The 27,775-nt window shown below is 46.7% G+C and overlaps 1 protein-coding gene across 1 annotated transcript in view; it reads right to left on the bottom strand.

Annotated features, from left to right (window-relative positions):
* Nucleotides 1-24,717, bottom strand: part of LOC141174579 (solute carrier family 22 member 6-A-like) — a 93,539-nt gene extending 68,822 nt beyond the window's left edge. Inside the window, exons 1-3 of the mRNA XM_073659517.1 lie at nt 24,537-24,717; nt 10,755-11,568; nt 7,456-7,559 (exon numbers count right to left, since the gene is read on the bottom strand). Coding sequence (XP_073515618.1) covers nt 7,456-7,559; nt 10,755-11,132 — 482 coding nt within the window. The 5' untranslated portion in view covers nt 11,133-11,568; nt 24,537-24,717. The remainder of the gene's footprint in view (nt 1-7,455; nt 7,560-10,754; nt 11,569-24,536) is intronic.
* Nucleotides 24,718-27,775: the final 3,058 nt, after the last annotated feature.

Below are 27,775 nucleotides of genomic sequence, written 5' to 3'. Positions count from 1 at the left end.
GGACATATGGCAAGGTACTGTAATTTAAACGAGCCCAACCTGGGGCAAAGGGCCAACCCCCAGGCGTAAGATCATCAGGCCCATCAAACTGGCGTGACAAGTATGTCGGGGGACGACCGGTCTTGCCTGTGGTACTGGATGGCATTCCCATGAGTGCACTGTTGGACACCGGGTCGCAGGTAACCACCATCCCCTATGTACTTTTCAAGCAATACTGGAATGACAGGGATATTACCCGTTACCCAGATAATGACTTGAGCATCATCGCCAGTAATGGTCAGCCCGTGCCGCAGATCGGGATCAAGGAGGTGACCATCAAAATTGGTAAAGTTGAACTGCCGGCGCAGGGACTGATTATTGTGGACATTGACCGTCGTGAAAGTCACCCTAAAATAACCTTGGGTACTAACGTTATTGAGAATTGCCTTTCAGAAGTAATTGCCATTTTACAGCAGGTTGCATTGAACGCCAGCTCCGGCCAGCAGCGTGTCCTACAAAAGGAGATCCGGGCACTGATGAAACGGCAACAGGTAGAACTGTCGGGTGGTGAGATTGGTAGCGTTAGGATGAGTGACCCGTTCCCTATCGCCATGCCCCCAAAGAGTGAGATGATGATCTGGTGTCGGTCAGCTATTGGTCTGAGGGGTAGAGACTACCAAGCTATGGTAGAGCCTGTTTACTCAGACAGTAGGCCCACCATTTTGACGGCACGGGGGGTGGTTGATGTCCGCCATGGGAGGGTACCTGTCCGCATCCTAAACATTGGGGAAAGAGAAGTATACTTGCCTCGGTATGCCACGCTAGCCAAATTGTTCACCATTAACCAGAACTCTGTAAAGGCCGTGGAACCCTTGCCTCCATCTCCCCCAGAGGAAGGTAACGGCTCCAAGAAACAAATGGAGGACTGGTGCCAGAAGCTGCACGTGGGCACTGGCTCCACTCCCCCACACCAGAAACAGGGAGTCTACCGGGTGGTTCAGGAGTACGAAAGGGTCTTTAGCAAACACCCGCTAGACTTTGGGCAAGTAAAGTGGGTAGAACATCAAATCCCCACAGGGGACCATCCACCCATAAAAGAGAGATACCGGCCTGTACCCCCTGCACACTATCAGAATGCCAAGGGAATGTTGCGAGGGAATGTTGCGAGAAATGAAGAAGGCTGGGGTAATCAGGGATAGCTGTAGCCCCTGGGCAGCTCCACTAGTTCTTGTGAAAAAGAAAGATGGCACCAGGAGGATGTGTGTAGATTACAGAAAGATCAACCGTATCACACATAAAGATGCGTACCAGTTACCTAGGATAGAAGAATCTTTAGCTGCATTAAAATCTGCTAACTTCTTCTCCACTTTGGATCTTACTAGCGGGTACTGGCAGGTTTCTGTAGCAGAGGCAGACAAGGAGAAGACCGCGTTTACCACCCCGATGGGTCTCAGTGAATTCAACTGTATGCCGTTCGGACTCTGCAACGCACCAGGGACCTTCCAGAGGCTGATGGAGTGCTGTCTGGGGCATAGAAATTTCGAGACGGTCCTGCTATACCTGGACGATGTCATCGTGTATTCCAAGACCTATGAGGACCACCTAAAGCACCTGGCAGAAGTGCTCGATGCCCTGGCAGGCTTCGGCTTAAAGGTGAAACCCTCCAAGTGTCATCTACTGAAACCAAGGGTGCAGTATCTGGGACACGTGGTGAGTGCTGATGGAGTAGCTCCTGACCCTGATAAGATCACAGTGATTATGGACTGGCCAAGACCCTCCAACATAAAGGAAGTGAGGCAGTTCCTCGGGTTGGTAGGCTACTACCGAAGATTCATTCCTGGTTTCACCAAAATGGCCACCCCTATGCAGGACCTCATAATAGGCCAGTCCAGAAAGGCCAAAAACCAGAAGCCACCCTTCAGGTGGGACAAGTTGGAAGAGGAGTCCTTCCGCCAGCTGAAGATGGCCCTCACGGGGGATGAAATCCTGGCGTACCCTGATTACGGACAGCCCTTTATTCTCCACACGGACGCGAGCAACATCGGACTAGGAGCGGTGCTGTCCCAGATCCAGCAGGGAAGAGAACGGGTAATCGCTTATGCCAGCCGAAAACTACGGCCCACAGAGAGAAACCCTGAGAATTATAGATCCTTCAAGCTAGAGTTCCTGGCAGTGGTGTGGGCAGTGACGGAACAATTCAAGCATTGCCTTGCCTCTTCCAAGTTCACCGTGTACACGGACAACAACCCGTTGACACATCTGGACACTGCGAAACTTGGTGCCCTGGAGCAGAGATGGATGGCCCGCCTGTCCAACTATGACTTCACCATCAAATACCGGGCAGGACGCTCAAATGCCAACGCAGACGCCCTGTCCAGGATGCCGAACTTACCGGACGGAGGGGAAGATCCAGAAGAACTGGAAGAGATTGAACTCCCCACGTTTCATCATTATGGGATTACCCAGTATTCCCACTGGGTAAGGGACAGGCACTCCGCAACATTCAATCCCTTACCCCACTACTGCTGGGCGGAGACGCAAGACAGTGATCCAGCAGTCCGCCTGGTAAAAGAGATGCTGACCCAGGCTGATGCCCCCCTTGACCCAGACGCCCCGGAGGAGACCAAACAGCTGTGGAAGGAGAAGAGTAAACTGTTTCTCTACAAGGGGAAGCTGTGCCGGAGAACTGTCAACTCCCGGACACATGAGCTGACCTGGCAGGTAGTGGTCTCGAGACGGGACGCGGCTATGGTCCTGGAGGCATACCACGATGGAGCAGGGCACTTCAGATGGAAGAAGCTGGAGTTCCTGCTGCGTGACCGGTTCTTCTGGGTAGACATGAGAGGGGTCATTGAGAGATGGTGCAAAGACTGTGGCCCGTGCAACCTGAGGAGGAACGACCGTGCCAGCCAGATGACCCCCCTGCAGCCCATCATCACTAAGCAGCCACTGGAACTGGTAGCCCTGGACCATGTGAAGCTGGCTCCAAGTAGGTCCGGGTACGTCTACGCCCTCACCATCGTAGACCACTACTCCCAGCTCCTGGTGGTGGTCCCTGTCAAGGACTTAACGGCTCAAACAGCAGCTAGAGCCTTCCAGCAGCACTTCTGCCGTCCACACGGGTATCCGGAGCAAGTGTTGACTGACCAAGGTCCAGCCTTCGAAGCGGAGGTCTTCCAGGAGTTCTGCAACTTGTATGGCTGCAAGAAGATAAGGACAACGCCTTACCACCCCCAAACCAACGAGATGTGTGAGAAAATGAACCAGGTAGTGATAGACCTGCTCAAGACGTTACCCCTGGAGGAACGCAGCCTGTGGCCTGAGAAACTGCCTGATCTGGTGGACTTGTATAACCATATCCCAGTAAATTCCACCAACTGCACCCCGGCTTACCTAATGAGAGCAAGATCTGGTAAGCTGCCAATTGACCTGGAGATGGGAGTCCTCACACCCGAGGACACCTCACCAGAAGCAAACTGGGACATGGAACGGCAGCAGCAGTACCGGAAAGTACAGGAGACTGTGGAGCGAAGTCTGTCTCAAGCAAGAGGAAGGCAAGAGAGGACTTATAACCAACATGCTCCCGCTGTTCCCCTGGCACCTGGAGAGCAGGTCTTGAAGAGGAAGAGACGGCTCCACAAGTTGGATGACCAGTGGGAGAAGGACCCGTACACCGTACTGCCCTCAAGCCATGAGAACCCAAAAGTATGTGTCATCAGTAAGGATGGAGGAGAGACCACAGCCACTGTCTCCAGAGACCACCTGAAGAAGTGTCCCGAGCAGCTACAAGGTGCTGAAGAAGACCAGGATATCCTTCAACCCGCAGAGGAAAAGGAAGACATGGTCAGCACGGTACTCGGAGAATTTCCCCGATCCTGGACGCAAATTAACAACGCTATAGTGGTACCCGTTCTTACCTTTCTCCAGCCAGCACCTCAAGGACCTGCAGAAGAGCAAGTAGAGTTGGAAGAGCAAGTGGCCCCGGAGGCAGAAGAGCCCATACCAGCAGCCCAGGAGAATCAACCCTCTGCTAGTAGTGAGCCTGCCATGCCCGTGGTGAGCCAAAGAGTACACAGAAAGCTGTCCAACCTACTTGTAACATCTGCAAACACCTCTAGTGCAGACACGCGCACACCCAGTACACAGGGGGTAGAAACAGGGGACCCGAATAGAGTACCACCAGACAGTGGGTTACGTAGGTCCACCAGGAGCACTAAAGGTCAAATGCCCGCTCACTGGAGAATCTAATGCCAAGTATATATCTACCTGTACATACGTAAAAGTTGAAAATGTTTGATGTTTTTGTTACCTGGTTATTAATTATGTTTTTCTAGTTTTTCTAGTTCATGGACTAACAGGTTATGGACGATGAATAACCGGAACTACCTTGTAGATAGTTGCACCCGGTGCCCTCTTGTGAAGATGGCCACAGAAGAAAAACCTGTCCGACGTGGCCCCCTTGTGGTCCAAAGTAGATAGCTTCAGCCTTGCCGCCACGCCCAAGGCCAGGGACTTGGGGTTTGTAGGGACAGGTCCCTGCACCATTCAAGACTTCACCTCGTTGGGTGACATGGACTCCCGGTCACGGAAGCGCTGTGACCTCTAAAGACTAAACTTCTTGTACATATGTTGTTGTATTATTGTTTATACCCTGTTATGTTATGTGGCAAAAATGTGTTTAGTCCCGGAGTACTAAATTTCACTAGGGGGGAATGTGGCACCCCAGGGGTCTGGTTGCCACAGTGATAGAAATATCACGTCTGAGAGCAAGTGGGAGTTTCCTGGTCAGGAGCACTTAACATGCAATACCTCCTGTCCCAGACCAGATAGGGGAGGAACCTGCCCTATATAAACTGGATCTGGGGCGGGGTTAGAGAGTGAAGTTCCAGAGGAAGGGACAGAACAGCAGCAAGGAGCTCCATAGGAGCCAGGAGCTGAAGACCAGGGACTTGAGCTAAGCAGAGTTCGTCCTGGCAGAAGACGCTAAGAACCGGACACAGGAGTCCGAGGCTGTGAGGACTTATATATCCAGCAGCAGAAACCAGCCGGCAGGGGATTTCAGGTCCTCTGGCCATAGGAAGCCCGGAGGCTCAGTCACACACAAGGGACCGGTACCGCCATCGAGGAGCGGAAGCTACCAGAGGGTCCAAGTCACCAGCCATACGGGTGAGCACCACACGGTATACTCAGGGACGTGGACTACTACACGACTTCAGCAAGGTAGCCAGGAAGAGTGCAGTCAGACGGGAAGGCCTACAACTCCACCTGGCCAGGGGGATTCTTGTTTGCTCATAGACTGACCAGGCCCCTAATGCTAGCCAGTACTCCCGGGAGGGTCTGCTTTATTACCACCAGTAAAAGACCCTGGACTGCATCATTAGACTCTGTGTGATTTATGCTGCGCCTGCACCATCACCCCCAGCATCCTATTACACTGCCCTGAGGCTACACTCTTCCCGTGGGGAGTTATCCAATCTCTGTACTGCATATCTACATCAGCCTCAGCGGTCTGCCTTGCAGCGGCGGTCCTCCCTGACCGCAATCCACGGGTGGCGTAGTCGGACATTCAAAACCCTACAAATAGACTGCCACAGCATTTGGTCTGACCACCCTGAGCTACGGGATCGGGTTGCCACAACTACCCCCATCATTGCACTGAAGCCCGGTTCCGAGTGCCCCACGGCCCAGGGGGCGAGTCAGCGCCACCTGTGGTATGCGGCTATGTGGAGCCGCCGCTGCGGAGCAGGTCCTCTGGAGCTGATGGTGACGCAGCAGAGTTGGTTTAGCTCTCCACAGGTAGAGCTTAGCTCCAGGGCAGTGTAGATGTTGTTGTTATGAAGTAGCACTCGTGGTGCAGTGTAGTGCAGGGAGTGATGGCGCAGCAGCAATAACTGACAGAGACGGTGGGGTGCAATCTTCAGGGTTTTACTCACGGTTTTCAGACTCCAAGTTACCAGGGCCAGGGTAACTTCCCACGTCGTCCTGTGTTTACTCAGGGAGGGGTTCAGCCAACCCTCAGGTACCTCCAGAGTACATAGCGGGACCCCCTTCTGTGTGTTCCTTCTGGCCGTCTCCCTGCACCTCACACCTAGTGTCCCAATCCAGTGACCGCGGACCTTGTCGGGCTACATCTTCTCTGTCCCCTGGGTCCTCTATGGCTACCTTCTTGGTGACACAGATGTGGATTGTGGCTGCAGTACCTAAAATACTACAGCCTCCGGTTTCCTAGTTGAGACTTGAAGAACTCTCCTAGTTTAGGGACCGGTCCCCTCTGTGCAACCTGACCCCTCCACCGCCTGGCAGATTCGGGCGTACGGGTGGCCTCCAGCACTTCCCTTACCCCTGGGGTCCCTTCCACGTTCCTGGAGCCTTTCCTGCTCCTCTCTCTCTCTCTCCAGTCCTGGGCCTCTCCTCTGGCCCTCCTCCTGAGCAGAGCTTCTGCAGAGCTCCTGCTCCTAACTCTTCCTCTCACTGAAGAACCCTTCTAGATTGTTCCACCCTCTTTTTATATCACTCCTTTCAATGCTCCCCTGATTTACTTCGTCCACCCACACCCACTACATGGTTCCCCCTACTTTGGTTCCCCCCACTCCAGCCAGGGACAGGGCTCAGCAGGAAGCGCGACACATCTTGCCCTTCCAGCTGGTCTGGAGTAGTGTAGTGTTGTATGCAGGTGTTAGGGTCCCAGGCTGTACTCCTTCCTTACCTGAGAGTGAGGTACCACACCTCTGGGTGAGATGCAGTACCTCTGTGGCGACTGAGCCCTCAGGGGCACCACACTGACATGGAGAGATCTGTAGGATGGTAGTGGGTTGGATCTGTCCCTCCACTCCGGGTTTTGGGAGTGGCCCGTGTCCAAGATTCCAATTTAAACTTTCAGTTAAGGTTTGAGTGTGTCAGTTCTTTGGTTTGCAAACAACAGAGCAGGAGCTTTGTGTAGGACAGGTCTGTGTGAGACTGAACACAGGTCAGAGACTAAAGCAAAGCCATTACACGAGGGATGCAGTCACCCACGGCAAAGGACTGACACGAACTAATATGCACATTACGGCTGCGAACCGGATGTTAAAGTCTTGATTTATTTTGTAAGTTGGCAAATAAACTCATTTAAGTTGAACTTTCTTGGGTCACTGCCTCATTGCTGCACGGACGTGAAAGCCTCTGTACTACAATATACTATAGAAATGCCGTATTTAATTCTCATGAAGGTGGAGCCTCTGCATGATGCAGAAGAAATATATATGAAGTATTGTGCCTGCTATCAATTGCTGAAATCCTGTTTGAAGAATTTCAGTAAAGATATTTTAATCTTTTAAAACGGATCCTGGTCTCACTGATTTGTCGCGTAAGAAGCAAACCCCCAGATAGCACACACACACTCAGGGGTCCCATAATAGGATGCATAGGGTCCGCGATGCAAACCTTGCCATGAAGGGTCCCTTACAATGATTTCAGCTAGACAGCAGTATTTCTCACCTGTCTGAAAGTCCTCCAAAGATGATGGCTCCCACCAGAACACCAGCCATGTACAGTGACTGAGCCAGCTGTCTTCTTTTTTTCTTTCCACATACCAAGTCCCACTAAAATAATAATTACCTATGTATTAATGGCATATAATAAGGGGAGGAGTCAGACCAGCAGGAAGCACGTGCTTCTGTGTCTGAGCAATGATAAGCTCATGGTGCTAAAACAACCATTGAAAGTAAACAACAGAATGGAGCTTGATAAGAGAGGCATCACTGAAATCTGTGTTTTAACCCCTACCTCATGTTGTCTTCGGATTACATAGCAAAAACCTGCTGACAGATTCCCTTGAAAGGGAAGATAAAAATAAAAAATAGAAATCTTGCATTTTTTCACACCGGCCACTGGGACTTTTTTAGACTATCTTCCTGATTTTTTTTAAGGAGATCCACATATACAAGAACAGACTTTGACGGTAACTTTTGTATTGATGCATCTAATAAACGTGTGCAAAGGTCATTGTCAGCTGTTGTAGAAAAACAGGGATACGGCACTCACCACCGCGTGTTAAAATAAACTTTATTTGCGGTTCCAAACAGAGATTGTGGAGACAGTGTGGCTCATTGTCTTCTTAATCTCTGTCTGGAACCGCAAAAAAATAAAGCTTATTTTAACACCCGGTGGAGAGTGCCCATTTGCCCCTTACATCATCATCCTCAGCTGTGACATCTCCTATTGTGATTAGTGGATCCTGCTGAGCTGAGTATACAGGTGTTACCTGTTATTGTAATCCTGCCTCTGATGATAAAGAGTCTACTGAAAACTGTTCCTGAAAAGACAGGAAATATGAATCTAAAAAAGTCTCAGAGGCCAGTGTGAAAATTACAAGATTACTAATTTAGTTTTTTTTATAAAGATCTTAATATGAAAAAAAAAACATTGACAACATTTTTAAAAAATATATGTAACACAAAATCTGATTTAAACAATCGGTCACTTTTTGATGGTTGCCTTTTTAAGGTGGCACTAGAGTTCTAGTCCTCTTCCTCTCTGAAGAAGCCATTTTCACATTTACTCCATCAAAGTATACTAGCCAAAGCCAAATATTTCTTCATCCAGGGCAAAGCCTGTCCGAGCCTATACATAAGGACCATAATATGGCTTTTTAGTGGCCCTCCAAAGCAACCTGCCCCAGGTCACATACGCTGTAGCCCCCTTTTAGTTGTCTCCCTGCCTTCACCAAAAATGTAAAAGGAACTTTTACTGGTATACTTTTCTGAATGTTCAAAATATTTCATGTCAGAATAAGAAACTTTGCACTATGTTTTAGCAACTTCTCCCCCACACAGTAAATCTCCCCACACAGAGTAAATACACCCACTCACAGCAAAAAACCCACACACAGTAAATACCCCCACATACAGTAAATACCCACACACACAGTAAATACCCCCCAGCCCCATTACGCTAAATCTCTCCACACACAGTGAATTCCCCCCACATAGTAAATCCCCCCACATAGTAAATATACCCTCACATAGTAAATACCCCCCACATAGTAAATTCCCCCAACATAGTAAATACCCCCACACACATAGTAAACTTCCCCAGCCCTGTTACACTAAATTTCCCCCACCCTAAATCAACCCCCGTTACATTTAATCTACGGTGTCTTCAGCTTCACTAATGTGGAGCATTTACCACCATTGAGCGCCTCTGTCTGTTGCGCCAGCAAGTGACGCCAGCAGCGTGATCAGGTCATGTGACGCTGCTGATTTTGCTCTGACCTGGTGGTCGGAGGTCCAGTTGCACTCGTGTCTGAAAGACTCGAGTGGAATTGAACACTGGGAGCCAGTGCGCTGCAGCTTCTGTTAACCGGCTGTTAGCTTGACAGCCAGCTCAGAGAACGACTGACTCCCAGTCTGGGGGCGGCAGAATGCAGCCACTGGAGAAGACAATTCAGACAGCCTCATTGGGTGGCCCAACAGTGCCCCCCTGCCGGCTGCGCCAGGGGTATATGGCCGGCTGCCCCCCTAGATATGCTTCTGACTGATACTAACAAGTATCTTATTAAGCCAAAGTGTTTCACACCACCAAGTGTAAAGACTAACTAATAAGCGTAGTGCCATCTCGGGGGTACTGCAACCATCAAGAGTCTGTGCCTACAAGTGTAAACTGAAACCATTCTTCTAGACCAGGGATGTCAAACTTAAACACACAGAGGGCCAAAATGAAAAACTTGGACAAAGTTGCGGGCCAACCAGTATATAGTATAATGGGCCCCACATAGTCCTCCATACAGAATAATGGTCCCACATAGTCCTCCATACAGTAAATGAACCCCACATAGTCCTCCATACAGGATAATGGGCCCCACATAGTCCTCCATACAGAATAATGGTCCCACATAGTCCTCCATACAGTAAATGAACCCCACATAGTCCTCCATACAGAATAATGGGCCTCACATAGTCCTCCATACAGTATAATGAACCCCACATAGTCCTTCATACAGTATAATGAACCCCACATAGTCTTCCATACAGAATAATGAACTTCACATAGTTCTCCATACAGTATAGTGGGCCTCACATAGCCCTCCATACAATATAATGGACCTCACATAGTTCTCCATACAGAATAATGGCCCCACATAGTCCTCCATACAGAATAATAGGCCTTACGTAGTCCTCTATACAGTATAATTGGCCCCACATAGTCCTCCATACAGAATGGGCCCCACATAGTCCTCCATACAGATTAATGGGCCCCACATAGTTCTGCATACAGAATAATGGGCCCCACATAGTCCTCCATACAGAATAATGGGCCTCACATAGTACTCTATACAGTATAATGGGCCCTACATAGTCCTCCATACAGTATAATGGCCCCATATAGTCCTCCATACAGAATAATGGGCCCCACATAGTCCTCCATACAGAATAATGGGCCCCACATAGTCCTCCATACAGGATAATGGCCCCACATAGTCCTCAATGTAGTATAATGGCCCCACATAGTTTTCCATACAGAATAATGGCCCCACATAGGGGTGGCGGTCCTGGTGTCAGGGGCCAAATATAACCACCCTGCGGGCCAGATTTGGCCCACGGGCCGGAGTTTGACATGTGTGTTCTAGATTACCCAAATTTAGTCTGCAACAGTAGTTAAAAGGGGAAGCCTTATCCAAAATTTTACTTTTAGATATTCTGGCAATTTATGTAGCTCTGAGAACATTGTCCACACTCCATTACTATTTTCTATAGTTGGACACTTGTATTCAGAGCTCACTTTACTTATAGCCTTACCTCAGTAATAATGGTTGAAGTGAATTCTTCTCTATCATATTCCCATCCCTTTGTACAAGATCTTGTCTCTGCGTCTGTTTTATTATGGGATGTTATATTTGATCCCACCGGTCTCCACTGTATTTCAACAAATTCCAGACATGGCGCTGGCCTTCCTCCTTCATCCACCGGGCTGAACAAGCTCTCCCAGCCATCTTTGCTACTGTTAAGTATCCCTGTATCATTTATTTTGCACCAGTGGTCTGGGATTGCAGCAGTGAAATTCTGTAGAAGGTTATGACTTGCCATCAATAATATGGGAAAACAGAGCAAAGTGACTTGCATGACCTGGAACCGTCCCATTCCTCCAGTTTTCTCCAACAGATCAGCAAACCCCATGATGGATAACTCAAGTTGACCTTTTTAACGCACGTTTACGGGCCAAATATGGAAGCAGATTGTCTTCTTAAAGTAGATAAGTCGTTTTGCTTTGGAAATTCAAATATAATAATAACTTTTCCACAACGTAACATAGAACAATTCCACAAGAAATTTCTGTGTTCTGCATTCAGTTTTGTGAACAACTCATGCCAACATTTCCAAAGGCATTCTTAAACAGGATTAGAATACAATCCTCTGTTCTCGCTCGGAATTATGTTCTTTAGTCTTTCAGTATTGAAAACCCTTGTGAAAACCTTAGATAATTACTGCTGGCTCATTAATAATCCTTGTGTTTCTTTTAGATTTTTCTTGATGATGGTGTTATAATGGAAATAGCCACAATTTTGTTTTTACACCACTTTACAGATCACTTCGGATTCACCTTTTATGATTCCTAGAAAAACAAACGTCTTTGTTAACTTCAAAGTTTTTAGTGATTCAGCAATATTCTTCTTCAAATGAAAATAATTCTCTATTTTTCTTATAAAGACTTTTTATTACTCTATTTTTTTTTAAATATTTTACTATTTTTTTTTTTTACAAATAGGAAAACAGGTTTATTAACAGCATGAAATATGTACAGTTCTAGACTCAGATAACGCAGCACTAGGATATCATGGCACAAAAAAAATGTAATGCGATGTGACATCGGTCAGTGACTTCTGCAATGTTAAGTTATCATATCCTCTAAAAATGTCACGCTAGGTAAGGGAAGGACAAACTGTACGACAATGGGAAAAGGGGGAAAGCCAACAACTAGGGAAAGGGAAAATGGAGACCCCTAGGCAGATCTAACAACACCCTGACTCCCCTACCGTTCCTAAATAGGTTCCGAAACCTATTGCCAAGCTGGATACCTTAGCCCTGGCAGTCACTAGAGCTAGGCCCTAGGTAAGGAGGGGAAGGGGTGAGCACTAGTCAGCCCCACTGCAGCTGAAGACAAACAAGGAAAAGAGACAAGGGGATACACTTAGCTTAAGAAGACACCAGAGAGAAGACGACAACAATCCACCAAGAAACTCCAAGAAGAAACCAGCCGAATGCTAGTACTCCAGGCCTGAGCAGGGAAAATAGTTCTATCACAGCTGACTCTCTGGAGACACAGAGAGTTTTTAAATATCAAGCAAGGGTTTGTCAATTCGCAGCAGAAGTTGGAGATCGCTGCTGGGTCCTAGCGAGAGAAGGATATTACTATACTACAGAGATGAAAGGATCAAGAAGGTGCCTGCAAAGCCATGTGGAGCGACCTTCTACAGACGGATCCAGAACGACTGATACACCCGTGACAGAAAGAGGACCTGTCACCAAGTCAAACGTGGACAGTTTTTGTTTCATTTTATTTGCACTGTTACCATGAGCATTCACTATTCAGAGTTTTTTCTAAATCCACCATATAGTTGCAGAGATATGGGCCTTTTTATTGCTAATATTTATGGTCTATACCTAGGAGGAGGTACTCACAGGGTAATAATGCAGAGCAAGCTTAAAGACGCGCCCCAGAGGATCCTGTGAGGACCACCCCCTTGGTAAAGACCATAAACAATTTGGACTGTATAAAACACCCATATCCCAAGATCCGCATAGTGGATTTAAAAAGAAAACAAAACAAATTACTAAGAGCTAAAACTGACCACTTTTGACTTGTCTATAAGCGAGATAACCTTTTGTGACAAGTTATCAAGATGGTGCGATGATGATAACTTTGGCTACAGCTGTACATCCATATTAATAAAGAATAAGAACATAAGAAAGTTTGGTAATTCCACCTAGAGGGAAAATAGAGGTAAGAAAAGGAAGAAAGAGAAAGGATATTATGGAGAAGGAGGAAAGAGAAAAGACTCATCATAAAAATAGATCTAAATTAGTTGTAGATCATAAAATAGCCACCCAAAATATAACCCTTAAAAAGCATGATATTTTGGGGGTAAGGGGAGATTGTTTAACCAGAGTATTCATTTGCATTGTTTGGCCTTTATTATCAAGCCATTATTCATGTTAAAAGAATACATTCTCTTTCCATATCACTTTCTGTATCATGGGATTCTTTACTGGTTTCCTGTGACGGAGTATGGTCTTCTGCTCAGTACAACCGTCAATATCACCCATCTGAAATAGAAGGCCAGATGACCTCAAAGCAAATGACATTGAAGTAAATAAAAAAGAAAAAAGTATATGAAATGCCCTCACTTTGCTAACTTACAGTACTAATATGTGGTCCTTGAGAACTGGTCTTGGGGTTTGGGCTTACAGAAGGCTGATTAAATATGCACATCTAAAATCATGGGATTTATCCATAGGATTCTACATAGATAGATTACATGAATTTCTTCCAGGGCCGAAATCAGATTAGAACTGATGGTGCTGTAAGGGGATGAACAAGTGAGGAGACACACACAGTAATGCCTAAACCAAGTGTCTCCAAGTGAATATGGCCATCTGCTGACCAAAGATGATAAGAAAAAAGAAAGTGGAGAGAATTACACTAGTAGGAACTGAAGAGCAAAGTACATGTCCCCTAAAGGAAAAGATTAGAGGAGACACCAGGTCAGGTGGCAGCTGTGGCGCAGTTAATAATTATAAAAAGCTGGGAACGCCGAGAAGGGGAGAAGTCGGCGCCTGGACCGCTAGCAAGACGGACATGCAGTGCTGCGGAGTTGGCTTAGAGCCGCCATTACGAGTAATCTGATCCGAGTGAAGGACCGAGTAACCAGATGCGAGTGAAGGACCGAGTAACCAGATTTGAGTGAAGGACCGAGTAACCAGATGCAAGTGAAGGACCGAGTAACCAGATCTGAGTGAAGGACCGAGTAACCAAATTCGAGTGAGGAACCGAGTAATCAAATCTGAGTGAGGAACTGAGTGACCAAATCCAGGTGACAAGAGCCAGAGATGAGGGACCAGAGCTGGGAGATCTGAGCCGAGTGAGCCGAGGCAGGACAAAGAGAGATGGCCAGGCCTCAGAAGAAGGACGTTCGTGTTAGCCGTAACTCCCGGTGTTGATGTACGGCACAAAGGGGACTGGGCCATGCTTCAGGAGACGAAGGTGACCAGTGTGTCGGGGGTGCAAAGTGACTCATTGATACAGTACTTGCGGCCTAATGGCAGGGTATCGTGAACTGCAGTTAGGGCCTGTGTCACAGTCCGTATTGTTTAGAGCGTGACCGAGTTACAATGGTGATAGGACTGATAGAACTGTGACGCACTTCAGGAGGAGTTATTAGGCTCAAGACATCACTGTGTGTTAATAACCTGTATAGATTCCCCATTGTATAATAACCTGCTGCATTCCCATTTTTTGTTTTACCCTTTGATATTATGCCCTTGGCATCACATATATCTGTGTTAAGTAAATAAATATCTGTTGATTAAGTTATTACTGAATCCTCATTCTCTGCGTTGTTGCATCCGTGTCGCGTACCTGTAAACAGTACTGTAGTCAGGTGCCTAGGACAATGAGGGGAAAAAAGTGTCACGCAGTAACCTATTTGCTACCACTAACCATATGAGAATTACTTTATGGCACCCACACCGTAATTACAGATCCCAGTTTTTTGTTTTTTTTTTCTCTCCACAAACTCAACAAATATAGGGCAAATTATTACTTTATTAATTATTGTAATGCTCTACCCAGCGCCCTTGCACGCTGCTCCCTGCTCCCTCTGTGCTGGGACGCCGGGTTGCTCACCACCCTGGTCTGCGGCGCGTCCTTCGGCGTGCTAATCTTCCTGTCTCCTGCCTTTCCCTCCATGCACGCTGCTGTGTGTGCCGGTGATGTGCCTAGGGCACACGTGCGGGCGCTTCTGACGTGCCCCCTGGGCCATGTTCAAGGGATACCCGGAGCCGGATCTGTATGGGGGTAGTAGTCCTTGTGGCGGTGACCCGGTCCGTGCCCAAGGTGTCAAACTAAGTGGCAGTCTATAGCAGTAGATGTTAATTTGATCGACTACGCCACCCGTTGAGTGCGGCTTTGAAGCCGCCGCTGCAGAGCAGTCCGCTGAGGCCGGTGGTATATGTGCAGCAGTGATGGTATAACCCCCAACGGGAGAGGTATGGCCTCAGGGCAGCAGGTGTAGATGATGGGGGTTGTGAGGATGCAGGAAGGAGAGGCAGAGTCAGGAGATGCAGTTTCAGGGTTTTTACTCACTGATGTTGCTTTAGTCACTCTGGCCTTGAGTGACCACCCGAGCCGTGCTGCGTCCACCTGGTGCGGGACTCGGCTAACCCCCAGGCAGTTCCGGAGCGTGGTCCTGAGCTTCCCTCTCACTCTCTTTCTCCTGGCCGTCCCCACCAGGGATCCACCCTTGTCCGGCTCCCTCGGGCCTCTTAGTGGTTGAACCTTCTCTGGCTTCCCTGGCCCTACTCGTGGTGTGCCTTCCTGGTGGATATGGTGAGGGTCGTGGCAAAACTTGCCCACGACCTCCGGTTCCTGGTTAAGGGTTACTTTTGCCTCCGCCAGCTTGGGATCCGGTGCCCTCTTCTGCCAACCCTTCACCCTTTCTGGTCTAATTCTGGGTTCTTGGGGTTCCCTCTGTCTTTCTCTCTGGGTCCTTCTTCCTCCTCTCTCTCCACTGCAGGCTTGGCCCTGGAGCTGGGCCCAGCCGGAGCCACAGCTCCCTGTCAGCCCTCCTGGCTGAGCTCCTCTGCTCTGCTTCTCCTCAGGCTCTCTGACCAAAGACCCTATTCTAAGATGGTGCCCACCTTATATACTCCCTCTATGTGTGAACCCAGGTGACCAGCACCCAATGGGCTCCTAGCTTTACCCAGACTACTCCCCCTATCTGCCCCTACACTACTGGGATGTTCCACCCCCCTGCCACTCCAGCCAGGGACAGACGCTGTCGTACCTGCACATATACTAGTGGGAGTACCGTTGTTCTGTCCCCCGGAAATGGGATGTATGTAGTGCATGCAGCCTACTAAGCTCAGTCCCACACTCCATCCTTACCCGGGAGTGGAATACCACACCTCTGGCTTGAGGTGTAATACCCCTGTAGCAGCCGAATCCTCAGGGTGCTACACTTCCCTGCTTTTAAAGTGACAGGCGCACAAGGTAAATGCCCCCAGCAACAGCTAGGAGGCATTTAGCCTAATGTTGTGCACCTGCAAGGTGTCTCCCAGCCAATAGCTGAGAGTCATCTTGTATAAAAGGCACCTTCCCCAATTGGGAGGTGCCTGAGCAACCACTTTAATTATGTAGGTGGTAGTGTGAGCAACTATATGTTGCCAGGTCCCCATCTCATATCCAGTGTCCCTTATCCAGTGTCCCGTATCCATTGTCCTGTAGTGCAGCCTAGTTGTCCTTTATCCGAACTCTGTACCCTGTCCCAAGTGGCCGTCCTGCCAGCACGGTGTGAACCTGTCCCAAGTGGCCATCCTGCCAGCACGGTGTGAACCTGTCCCCAGTGGCTGTCCTGTTGGCACAGTCTGAACTTGTCCCAAGTGGCCGGCATGCTCTATTGTATAATTGAAGTACGTCTCTGCCATGGGGGGTCAGCAGCTACAGCCGGACACCGCCCTGGAGTGGTACCTGGCAGTTATCTGCCGCACAAACCTGACATCACCACTAAAGGCTCCAGCGAACACCAAGGTAGGCAAGGTAGCTGCTTAGCCACGCCCCTCCAGGGTAAGTCCGGCTTGTGGCACAGTGGGTCCACAAACCACGTGCTCCACCTTGGAGCGTAACAGTTTGTTCAGGCCATGGACTCCGCTGAGCCCAAGATTCCCCAGGTCACGGACCTGTACCAGGAACTCTCCCGGCAGCATGATCAGCAAGAAAAACATTTTTAATTTCTGATGACTGTAAATACCCGGTTGGATGCTTTGACCATGGCCGCTTCCTCTGCTCCAGCGCAAGCTACTGCAGCCGCGGCCGAGTCTACCCTACCCACGACTTATGTTCCAGGTGTGAACATGCGCTTATCGGCTCCACCTCGATACAATGTAGACCCTAAACAGTGCCGTGGATTTTTGAACCAGTGCACTCTGCACTATGAATTGTAGGCCCATCAGTTCCCTACTGATAGGGTTAAGGTGGGATTCCTGATGTCCCACCTTGCTGGAGTAGCTCTTGCATGGATTAACCCCTTGTGGGAGAGAGGGGATCCTGTGACCATGAACCTACAGGCCTTCCTGGCAGCCTTCAGAAAGGTCTTTGACGAACCTGGTCATGCTTCCTCCATTGCATCCTCCCTGCTCATACTGCGTCAGGTAGAATTGTCCGTCAGCCAGTATGCCATCCGGTACCGCACCTTGTCATCTGAGCTGGGATGGAGCGACGAAGGCTTGGTAGTTGCCTTCTGGTAAGGATTATCTGGAAGGATCAAGGACGAGTTGGCTGGACGTGACATCCCAACCTCCTTAGACAAATTAATCTCCCTGGCAACACGAGTCAACCTTCGGTTTCTAGAGTGAACTAAAGAGGTGACACGTGAAAAGAGACTGGCCTGCCTAACTCCCTCTTTTCAAGACCGCTCTTTCCTCAGCCGCCTGAGACATCCGTAAAGGCTGAACCCATGCAGGTCGATCGTGTTAGCCTGAGGATGGTCGTGTCAAGGGAGTGTGTTTCGGCTGCGGTAGAGCGGAGCACTTTACTCGTGACTGTCCAAAGAGGTCCAAACTCCTAAACCTAGGGCCTGTGGGTGAGGCATCCCTGGGTGAGAGAGGAGGTTCTTCACCACTGACTTTGAACACTTCCGTGTCCTGTTGAGGAATTCGCTTTAACGAGATAGCCGTTCTTGATTGCGTTTCGGCGGGAAATTTCGTACAATGTGCTGTGGTGGATCGGTACCGTATTCCCATTTGGCACCTCCTGAATAGTGTTGAGCGAATTTGTTTGGCATTTCAAATTTGTGTTCGTGTTCGGGGTTCCGGCTTGTTTGCACCAAAAAATCGGCTCCGCCCACAAACATCCCTGATTTGCCACGCTGTCACGCAGATAACATGAAAATACAAATAGAGCAAATGATAACCAATAATTTACAACAAAAAACAATGGGAGGGAAAAATAGAAAAACCTAAATCTTGCTATGACACTGGTATTGGCACCCTTTACATTAATTTAATATGGAAACACATTTTGACTTGCCTATTGTAAATCACAAAAGAGATTCACTTATGATTAATTGTCAGTGCCCATGTGACATGAATTAGCCAATAGTGATGAGCGAGCGTGCTCGTTTAACCCTTTCGCCGAGCACGCTCACGTGCTTTCCGAGTATCTTCGACATGCTCATATATTAAGTTCAAGTCCCTGCGTCTGCATGATTTATGGTTGTTAGTCAGCCTCAACACATGCACAGATTGCCTGTTTGTTAGGGAATCCTCACATGTGTTGAGGCTGACTAACAGTCATAAATCCTGCAGATGCAGGGACTCGAACTTACTATATGAGCACGCCGAAGAAAGCACCCGAGCGTGCTCGATGAAAGGCTTAAATGAGCATGCTCGCTCATCACTATTAGCCAATGAATGATGACTTCAGTGTTTTAAAAAGTCACATGGTAGGCCCTGTTCCTTTGTCACAATTATGAAGACAAAGGAGCTGTCTGAGGACATCACAACTGCTATTATTAGCAAACACAAGACTTTCAAAGGGTATAAGGCCATCTCCAAAGACTTTGGTATTCCCAATTTCAACAGTGCACAATGTTATTAAGAAGTTTGCCAAGGATGGAATCGTCAAGAACCTCCCTGGACGTGGGGGAAAGGAAACTTGACAAGAGATGTCTTCGAAGGTTGGTGCGAATGGTGGAAAAAACACCGCGTCAAACATCCAAAGACCTGAAGACCAATCTAGAACAGTCTGGGGTCATGGTTTCAATAAGTACCATATGCGACACAATAAACCAAGCAGAGCTTTATGGGCGAAGGCCAAGGAAGAAACCATTGTTGAAGAAAAGACATAAAAAGGAACGACTGATCTTTGCCAAAGAGTACCTTGACAAACCAAAATCCTTCTGGGAAAATGTTCTGTGGACAGATGAAACAAAATTATAGCTTTTTGGCAATGCAAGGCAACAGTTTGTTTACACAATGAAGCTTATAAGGAAAATAACATCTTACCAACAGTTAAGAATGGTGGAGGAACCATAATGCTGTGGGGTTGCTTTGCTGCATCTGGTACTGGAGCCCTTGATAATATCACAGGAATCTTAAAATCTGAGAATTATCAAGAGATTTTAGAGCAAAATGTGCTACCTAGTGTAAGAAAACTTGGTTTGAGTCGAAGATCATGGGTCCTCCAGCAAGACAATGACCCAAAGCACACATCCAAAAGTACACAGGAATGGTTGAAAAAGAAAAAATGGACTGTTTTAACATGGCCAGCAATGAGCCGTGACCTCAATCCCATTGCAAATCGTGGGGGTGAGCTGAAATCTGCCATTGGGAAAAAGAACCCGGCAAACATTCAAGAGCTTGAACAAACTGCAAAGGAAGAGCAGGAGAAAATTCCAGCTGAGAAGTGCAAGAAGCTTATAGATGGCTACAAGAAATGTTTGGAGGCTGTTAGCAATGCCAAAGGGTGTGCAACCAAGTATTAATTAGGGGTGTCTTTATTGCTGCACATGCTGTTTATTCTGTTTCTTCTTTCAAATTGCAACATGGAAGTTGAAAAACAATGTTTTATTGTTGTATTATTTTGGACCACTAATTAAAAAATCATGAGGATATAACTTTGGTACATTTCCATTTATTTCTGAAGATATTGTAAAGTCTATGAAAAAAATGCAGGGGTGAGCAGCACTGTATTATAGAGTACAAAATAAAGTAAAGGGAAAATGAAGAGTAGAGCCTTAGGGTCCTTTTAAATGGGCAAATTTTCTGCCCAAAATGACCAAGAACATTACAGCAAGTTGATCAGAGTTCTGAAGTGACCATTAGCACTGTAGGTGATTAGAGACGAGCGAACCTGACCTGTAAAGTTCAGAGTTCGTACCGGACATCTAGTGGCCCCTGCTGAACTCAGAACACGGACTTCTCCTGGAAGTACGAGAGAGGGATTGAAGTTCGGGAACAGTTCTGGTGCCCAAATCGAACTTTTTGGTTACTTAAATCTCAGCTATTTTTTGCCCCCCTTGACAATCCCAACCTCAGTGATATAATCTCCAAACAGAGTAATTTAATCTGACACCTTAAAACAGATCATTAACAAGAACCTACAATGACAATAAGGGAGTCATGATACATGATGATTCAATGTATATAAATACTATAATTTATTAATGAAATGCACATCCAATAAAATATTATGCATATAATACAAGAAGAGAGAGAGCGAAAAAGACCCATATAAGGGTCTTAGGACCAACATATGACACAGAGATATGAAATAGGATGTGTCCCTTATGAATATAAAAGTGCTTATTATTATACTAATACACCATAATTGTGATAACGTACATGTGGATAATGATAAATAAATATCAATTTATATTAGGATAAAAAAATGCCAAACAATAAGGATGTATCAGTAAATACACAAGGTGATATACTTCCCAAAAAGAGGTATATCAATATTTAGGTGGAGTATCACTATTGGGGCAATCAATGGGAAAAAATACCTTTAACCATGGTGACATCAAAGAGACCATAACCTCAAAGCCTCGACGCACGTTTCACCACCAACTTCGCTGTCAGGTGCTTGAACCCTTAGGCTATGTTCACAAGTTGCATTTTTGTTGCGTTTTTTATGCAAGGCATTTTTTGCTGCATTTTACAGTACCAGCAAAATCTATGAGATTTCAGAAATCTCATGCACACACATTGTTTTTTTTCCTGACTGAATTGGAAAACTGCTGCATTTTTGTAAAGTGCAGCATGTCACTTCTTTCAGCATTTTTGCAGGTTTTTTTCACCCATAGAAAGCAATGAGTAAATGCAAAAAAACCAGCAGAAATGCAGGCATAAGGTTTTGCTGCGTTTTTGGTGCAGAAAACTCAGGAACAACAAGCACTAAACTATATTAGTTTATATTAGCATGAAAAACGCAGCAAAACTTGCTTTTTTTAAGCGGCTTCTTTACTGCCAAGAGAGTAGGTCCAAAACAAGGCATGTCCATTTTTGATCCGAGTCGCTGATCAAACTTGCCCATTCAAATCAATGTGTCCATGAAAGAAAAAAGGATCTGTGTAAGGATCAATGACACTTTATGGATCAGTGTGCTGTCCGACAAAAAATAGACAGCACATGGACGTGTCACGCGGATGTGTGAATTTATCCTAAAAGCTCAAATTATAGAGATGTATTGACGCACCCCCTGGGCCGTGGGGTACCCGGAGCCGGGCTGGTAGATGCTGGGGGTTGTAGTCACTGTGTCGGTGACCCGGTCCGTGACCCAGGGCGGTCAATCCAAGGGGTTATTTATATGGGTTTTTATAATGTCCGACTACGCCACCTGTGGAGTGCGGCTAAAGGGGGCCGCCGCTGTGGAACAGTCCTCCGAAGCTGGTGGTATGGCAGCAAGGGTATTATTACTCCCCACAGGAGGAGTGTAGCTTCAGGGCAGTGTGGGTAGATGATGGTGGTTGTAGTGCAGGGAGTCAGTAATGAACACAGAGTCCGTGTAATGCAGTCCCAAGACCTTTACTCACAGTTGCTGCAGTTCTTGTTACAGGGACCCATGTAACGGCCCTCGTTGTTCTGTGCTCACTCAGTGAGGGGTTCAGCCGACCCCAAGGTAACTCCGGAGTATTTAACAGGACCCCCTTCTGTGTGTCCTTTCTCTGGCCTTCTCCCTGCACCTCACACCCAGTGACACTTCTATCCGGTATCCTCGGGCCTTGGCGGGCGACGTGTGTTCCGTCCCCTGGGTCCTGTGTGGCTGCCTTCTTAGTGAGACTGGTGTGGACTCTTGGCTAACGGTACATAAAGTGCTGCAGCCTCCGGTTTCTAGTTGAGCCTTGCAGTTCTCCACTAGTTGAGGGACCGGTTCCCCTTATCTGGCCTGACCACTCTACCTCCGGGTAGCAGCGGGCGTACGGGTGGCGTTCTGCACGGCCCGTACCCCTAGGGTCCCCTCAGTTCCTGGAGCCTTCCTGCTCCCACTCCTCTCTTCTCTCGTTCAGTCCTGGGCCTCACAGGCTAGGCCCGCCTCTGGAGCAGAGCTCATACAGAGCCTCTGCTGCTTCACTTCTCCTCCTCTGACTGAACTCACTGACTGGCCTGTCTTTCTAAAGATGGTGTCTCTATTTTATACTGCTCCTACTCAAGTGCTTCTAGGATCTATTTCCTCCACCCCATCCACTACATGGTTCCCCCTCTCTAGGTGGTTCCCCCCCCCACTCCAGCCAGGGATCAGGGACTGTGCTCTCCCGTAGGAGCAATCTCGCTCTGTCCCCCGGAAATGTGGTGCAGTGAATGCTGGTGTTAGGATCCTGAGCCATACTCCTTCCTTACCTGAGAGTGAGATACCACACCTCTGGATGAGATGCAATACCTCTGTGGCGACCGAACCCTCAGGGGCGCCACAGTATTCTTATTTACCAACAGGGCAAATTATAGGATTATAATAGGAGTTATAATAACATAGACTGTTATAATCATCCGACCAGATTAATGTGGGCTAATATCATTTTTTATAATTAAGTAGATAAAAAATCAACAGCTGATTAATTACTTTCCCATTTTTTCTGATAAACATTTAGATATCTCCTTCATAGACAACCAGCGAATGATACAATTCTGGTTGGTGCAGGCATCACTAAAGGAAGTGTAGAAGCTTACTGCATATATTGTCCATAGGTGATCCAATGGACTGTTCTTTACTGATATCTAGAGAAGTAAATTGGTGTTACCGAAACATCATTGCACAGGTCACTTGGCTGTTTCTGTCATCCTGACCAGCAGTATTCCCATGAATGGATGATATGGGAATATTCCCTTTAGGGTATGAGCATACAACAACTTTTTTCAGAAGGATAAAGCTCCGAAAACCCCCTGAAGAAGCACTCAGAAAACACTCAAAAGAATGAACATTCAAATCCCACCAAGGACAACATCTGCAAGGAGTTTATATGTTCTCCCCGTGTTTGCGTGGGTTTCCTCCGGGTTCTCCGGTTTCCTCCCACACTCCAAAGACATACTGATAGGGAATCTAGATTATGAGCCCCAATGGGGACAGTGTCTGTAAAGCGCTGTGAAATTAATGGCGCTATATAAGTGAGTAAAATAAATAAATACATTTCTATGTGAAAATGACTTTCTGTTCATATGTTCAATCTCTTGAGCATCTTTTAACCACTTCAGGTTCCCAAAGACGCCAAGCGTTAAAATTAAGTGACCCGACCGTTCTTTCGACATTTTCCTCTCTGAAGACACTCTGGTACTTTACTATACAAGTCAATGAGAAGGTTCAAAAGATGCCCGGACATTTTTTTTAAGCATTTTCCAAGTGGTTTCTTCATTGTTGAATGGAGAAAAAAAAATGCAAAACACTAGTACAGAAGACAACCCAAAAAAGATGGAGAAACGTTAGGAAAAACTCTGCCGGCGGTCAGAAGTGACAGACAAGAGTTTAGGAAACTACCAAAAAGATGCAAAAAAGACGGGTTCACCTGCGTGTAAAAGATGTCATGTACACATACAGCTATACAAGCAGCTCATTCGCTGCAGGAATATTATTATTTAACAGTGTGCAGAAAATTTGGAGCTGTGTCTCAGAAAAATATAGCAGTAACCACTGTAATGAGATACTACTAAGGCTAGGGTCACACGACCGTTCTTCTCTCAAAAGTGGAGAAGAAAAAATCTCCATCTTCCCCATTCTTTCAGTCCGTCAAAATCGGACTGCACTTGGATATCATCCGAGTGCAGTCCAATTTTCTTCACAGACCCATAGACATGAATGGCCGAGTGCTCTCCAATAATTGGATGCAACTTGGGCGTGCTGAATTTTTTTCCTTGGACTAACTCAGTCCGAGGAAAAAAAATCGGACATGGGAATAATACTTGGATAAGTGCTATCTGTCAAAACGATTGACAACACTCATCCGATTTTTACAGTCCTAATGAGCATAAAATGCCGGATCGAAAAACTTCATGGTGTTTAATAGTGGAGATTAACATTATAGATGTAGATGATTAGCTTATGTGATCAGAAGCTAATCAATATATTAAGTTACGTCAATAAACTGAACTGCGGTACACATTTCTCATATCCTACCTGTATCAAGAAGACTAAAAAAGTGAAAGCAGAAATAAAAGAACATGAATAAATATATATGTGTACATGCTAACATAACTACAATAACTGAATAACATACTAACACAATAAACATAAACATTTACAAAACTTAGTTGAAAGTTACGTGAAAGTAAAATGAAACAAAATAACTTTATTTTAAGTTGACAAGTGAAAAATCTTACTTGTAATGTTCAATCAGGTGTCCTTAGAAAATCATCCAGGAGAGTCAATGGAAGGTAACAGATTCCTATGGGTTACTCAGGGACGTATTGAATCGAGATCTATTGAAGAATTGTGAACATTTGTTCTACAGTCCATTCTGTTCCGCTGAGCACTTGCAAAGCTTCTCTTGCAAATCACAGCCAACACAGGTATTTGTGTCTCAAGGTCCTGATTATATAGAGTCAGAGTCCAGCAGAGTTAAAGTATCACAGTGATCAGTGGGGGATTAATGAGAGGAAGCTTAAAATGTGGGGAATGTACGGTAAACTGGGCAAAGTGCATGGGGTACAGAGTGTTACGCTGCCTGTTATAGAACCATCCGGTATAGGAGTAAGAATCGTTGTGCTCGATGCTCAGAGGTCAATATTTCTGAATGTTCTGTATTAGGTAGGAGGTATTGTGAGAGCTCAGACAGGGGCAGACAAATCATTGGTACATTTAGAATAAATTGTCTGAAAATGGCAAATTTATCACAATGACGTGTTGTGCCGGAGATATGTTTGGTGAATCTGTAGACATCTTTGTATAATCTCTTGGATGGCTTACTTCTAGGTCAATTTCTTTGCAAATATTGGTGCACACTGACACATCTTCTTGACCCATGTCCCTTTTCCACCTAAACCTTGAAAAGTTTTTTAATGGGTGAACATATTTAATTTGAGTATTTAAGAATATTATAGGTGGGCTCGGTCGACAGGGTATGGTGTATGGTGGCCTTCCGACTCTGCCGATAGATGATGTGGAGGAGATATGAAACTTCAGCTGACATGTCAGATTTTGGCCTGCCAATCTTTTTTTTTTCTTGGTGAGATAAGCAGCTGCCAGAGGAGTATGGCAGAGACTGTCAAAGAGAACATAGGAGCAGTCTGGAAAATAATAATTTTTATTTTTATAGCACCAACAAATTCTGAAGTACTTTATAATTTAGAGGGTATTTGTACAAATAAGATAAAAAAAAATACAGAGTAACCTATAGTTCAACAAGAGGAGTGAAGGCTGTGTTCACAATCTATAAGGAAGGAGGGGTAACACAAAAGGTAAAAATAAAGTGCTTGTCGCGTACAGTCCAGTTATCAATATAATAAATAGGGGCATTCAAATAACACAGCATGAACTGGTCACCAGCCAGTATCTGTACAGTGAAATGAGGTGATAGGCCAGTCTAAATTAATGTGATTTTAGGGCATGCTTGAAACTGTGGATATTGGAAATTAACCGGATTGTTTGGGGAAGTGCATTTTAGGAAACAGCTGAAGCATGAGAGAAGTCCACAAGACGAGAGTGGGAGATTTGGATTATAGAGGATCATAGTCTTAACGCCTTCACAACCAATGATGTATATTTACTTCATCAGCCTTGTCCCTGCCCTTGATGCGGGCTCCGGCACTGAGTCCGCATCTTTCCCCACACTTGATGGCTGATTTAATCAAGCCATCAAGTGCCTCTAACAGCTACGGGTGGATCCAAGATCCCCAGCGGATGTTAATAAGTTAAATGCCGCTGATAATCACTGACTGGAGCATTTAACACGTGCCGGCTGGAAGCTCATCACAAGCCTCGCCCATCAGCGTCCCGCGATTGCGTGATCGCGGGACGCTGATGGGTTGTAATGACAGCCGGGGGTTTGCAGAAGAGGCCCTTGCCTGTCATCATGATACTCCTGTGAACGCCAACCCGTGGCGTATCCCAAACAATGATGATCTGGGGAGAGAAAAAAAAGAGGCACTCCCTGTGTAACACCGCTACGCAGACTTGGACTGGCTCGCAGGAAAACAGGAGAATCCTCCTGTGGGCCCATGTGCAAGAGTGGGCCACCCCACTCTTATATGAGCAGTGTTGGGCACAATATACAGTAGGGAAAATAAGTATTTGATACTCTGCTGATTTTGTAAGTTTTCCCACCTACAAAGAATGGAGAGGTCTGTAATTTTTTATCATAGGTATACTTCACCTGTGAGAGACAGAATCTAAAAATAAAAACCAGAAAATCACATTGCATGAGTTTTATATAATTAATTTGCATTTTATTACATGAAATAAGTATTTGTTACAATAGACAAACAGAACTTAATGTTTGGTACAGAAACCTTTGTTTTCAATTAGAGGTCAGACGTAGTTCTTGACCAAGTTTGCACACACTGCAGCAGGGATTTTGGCCCTCTCCTCCGTACAGATCTTCTTCAAATTTTGCAGGTTTTGGGTCTGTCACTGGGCAACATTGAGTTTCAGCTCCCTCCAAAGATTTTCTATTGGGTTCGGGTCTGGAGACTGGCTAGGCTACTCCAGGACCTTGAAATGCTTCTTAAGGAGCCACTCCTTAGTTGCCCTAGCTGTGTGTTTTAGGTCATTGTCATGCTGGAAGACCCAGTCACAACCCATCTTCAATGCTCTTTCTAAGGGAAGGAGGTTGCTGGCCAAAATCTCTCGATACATGATACTGACGCGCCCCCTGGGCCATGGAGTACTCGGTAGCCGGGCTGGTTGATGCTGGGGGCTGTCACAGTGGCAGTGACCCAGTCCATGACCCAGGGCGGTCAATTAAAGGGGAATAAAGAAAAGGGGAATATAGTTTTTAGATATAATGTTCGTGACGCCACCTATGGTATGCGGCTATATGGAGCCGCCGCTGCGGTGCAGATCCTCTGGAGCTGTTGGTGACACAGCAGAGTTGGTACAGCTCTCCACAGGTAGAGCTAAGCTCCAGGGCGGTGCAGGAATGATTTAATGAGGTAGATGTTGCTGTGCAGTGTAATGCAGGTGATGACGCAGATAATAATTCTAGGACACATTGGGGTGCAGTCTTCAGATTTACTCACAGTTGTCAGACTCCAGGTTACCAGTGCCAGGGTAACCTCGCACGCCGTCCTGTGTTTACCAAAGCAGGGGTTCAGCAATCTCCCAGGTGTTTCAGGAATACATAACTGGACCCCATTCTGTGTGCCTTCCTTGGTCGTCTTCCTGCGCTGGGTCTCACCCTTCTGTCCTGCGCCTCGCAGCCAGTGTCCCAAGGCGGTAACCTCGGATTTTGGCGGGCAACGTACAGTCACCTGAATTCTATGCGGCTACCTTTTGAGCGATTAGTTGCGGTTGTGAGCAGCTGCACCCTGAAAGTACAGAAGCCTCGGGTTTCTAGCTGAGCCTTGTAGTTCTCCACTAGTTAGGGGCCGGTCCCCTTTGCGGCCTGATCCCTCCACGTTCC

Source organism: Phyllobates terribilis, unplaced genomic scaffold (assembly GCF_046119375.1).
Source record: "Phyllobates terribilis strain yellow unplaced genomic scaffold, ASM4611937v1 Scaffold_13__5_contigs__length_258822181, whole genome shotgun sequence".
NCBI lineage: Eukaryota > Metazoa > Chordata > Amphibia > Anura > Dendrobatidae > Phyllobates > Phyllobates terribilis.
This window is presented reverse-complemented; position numbering and strand designations above follow the sequence as displayed.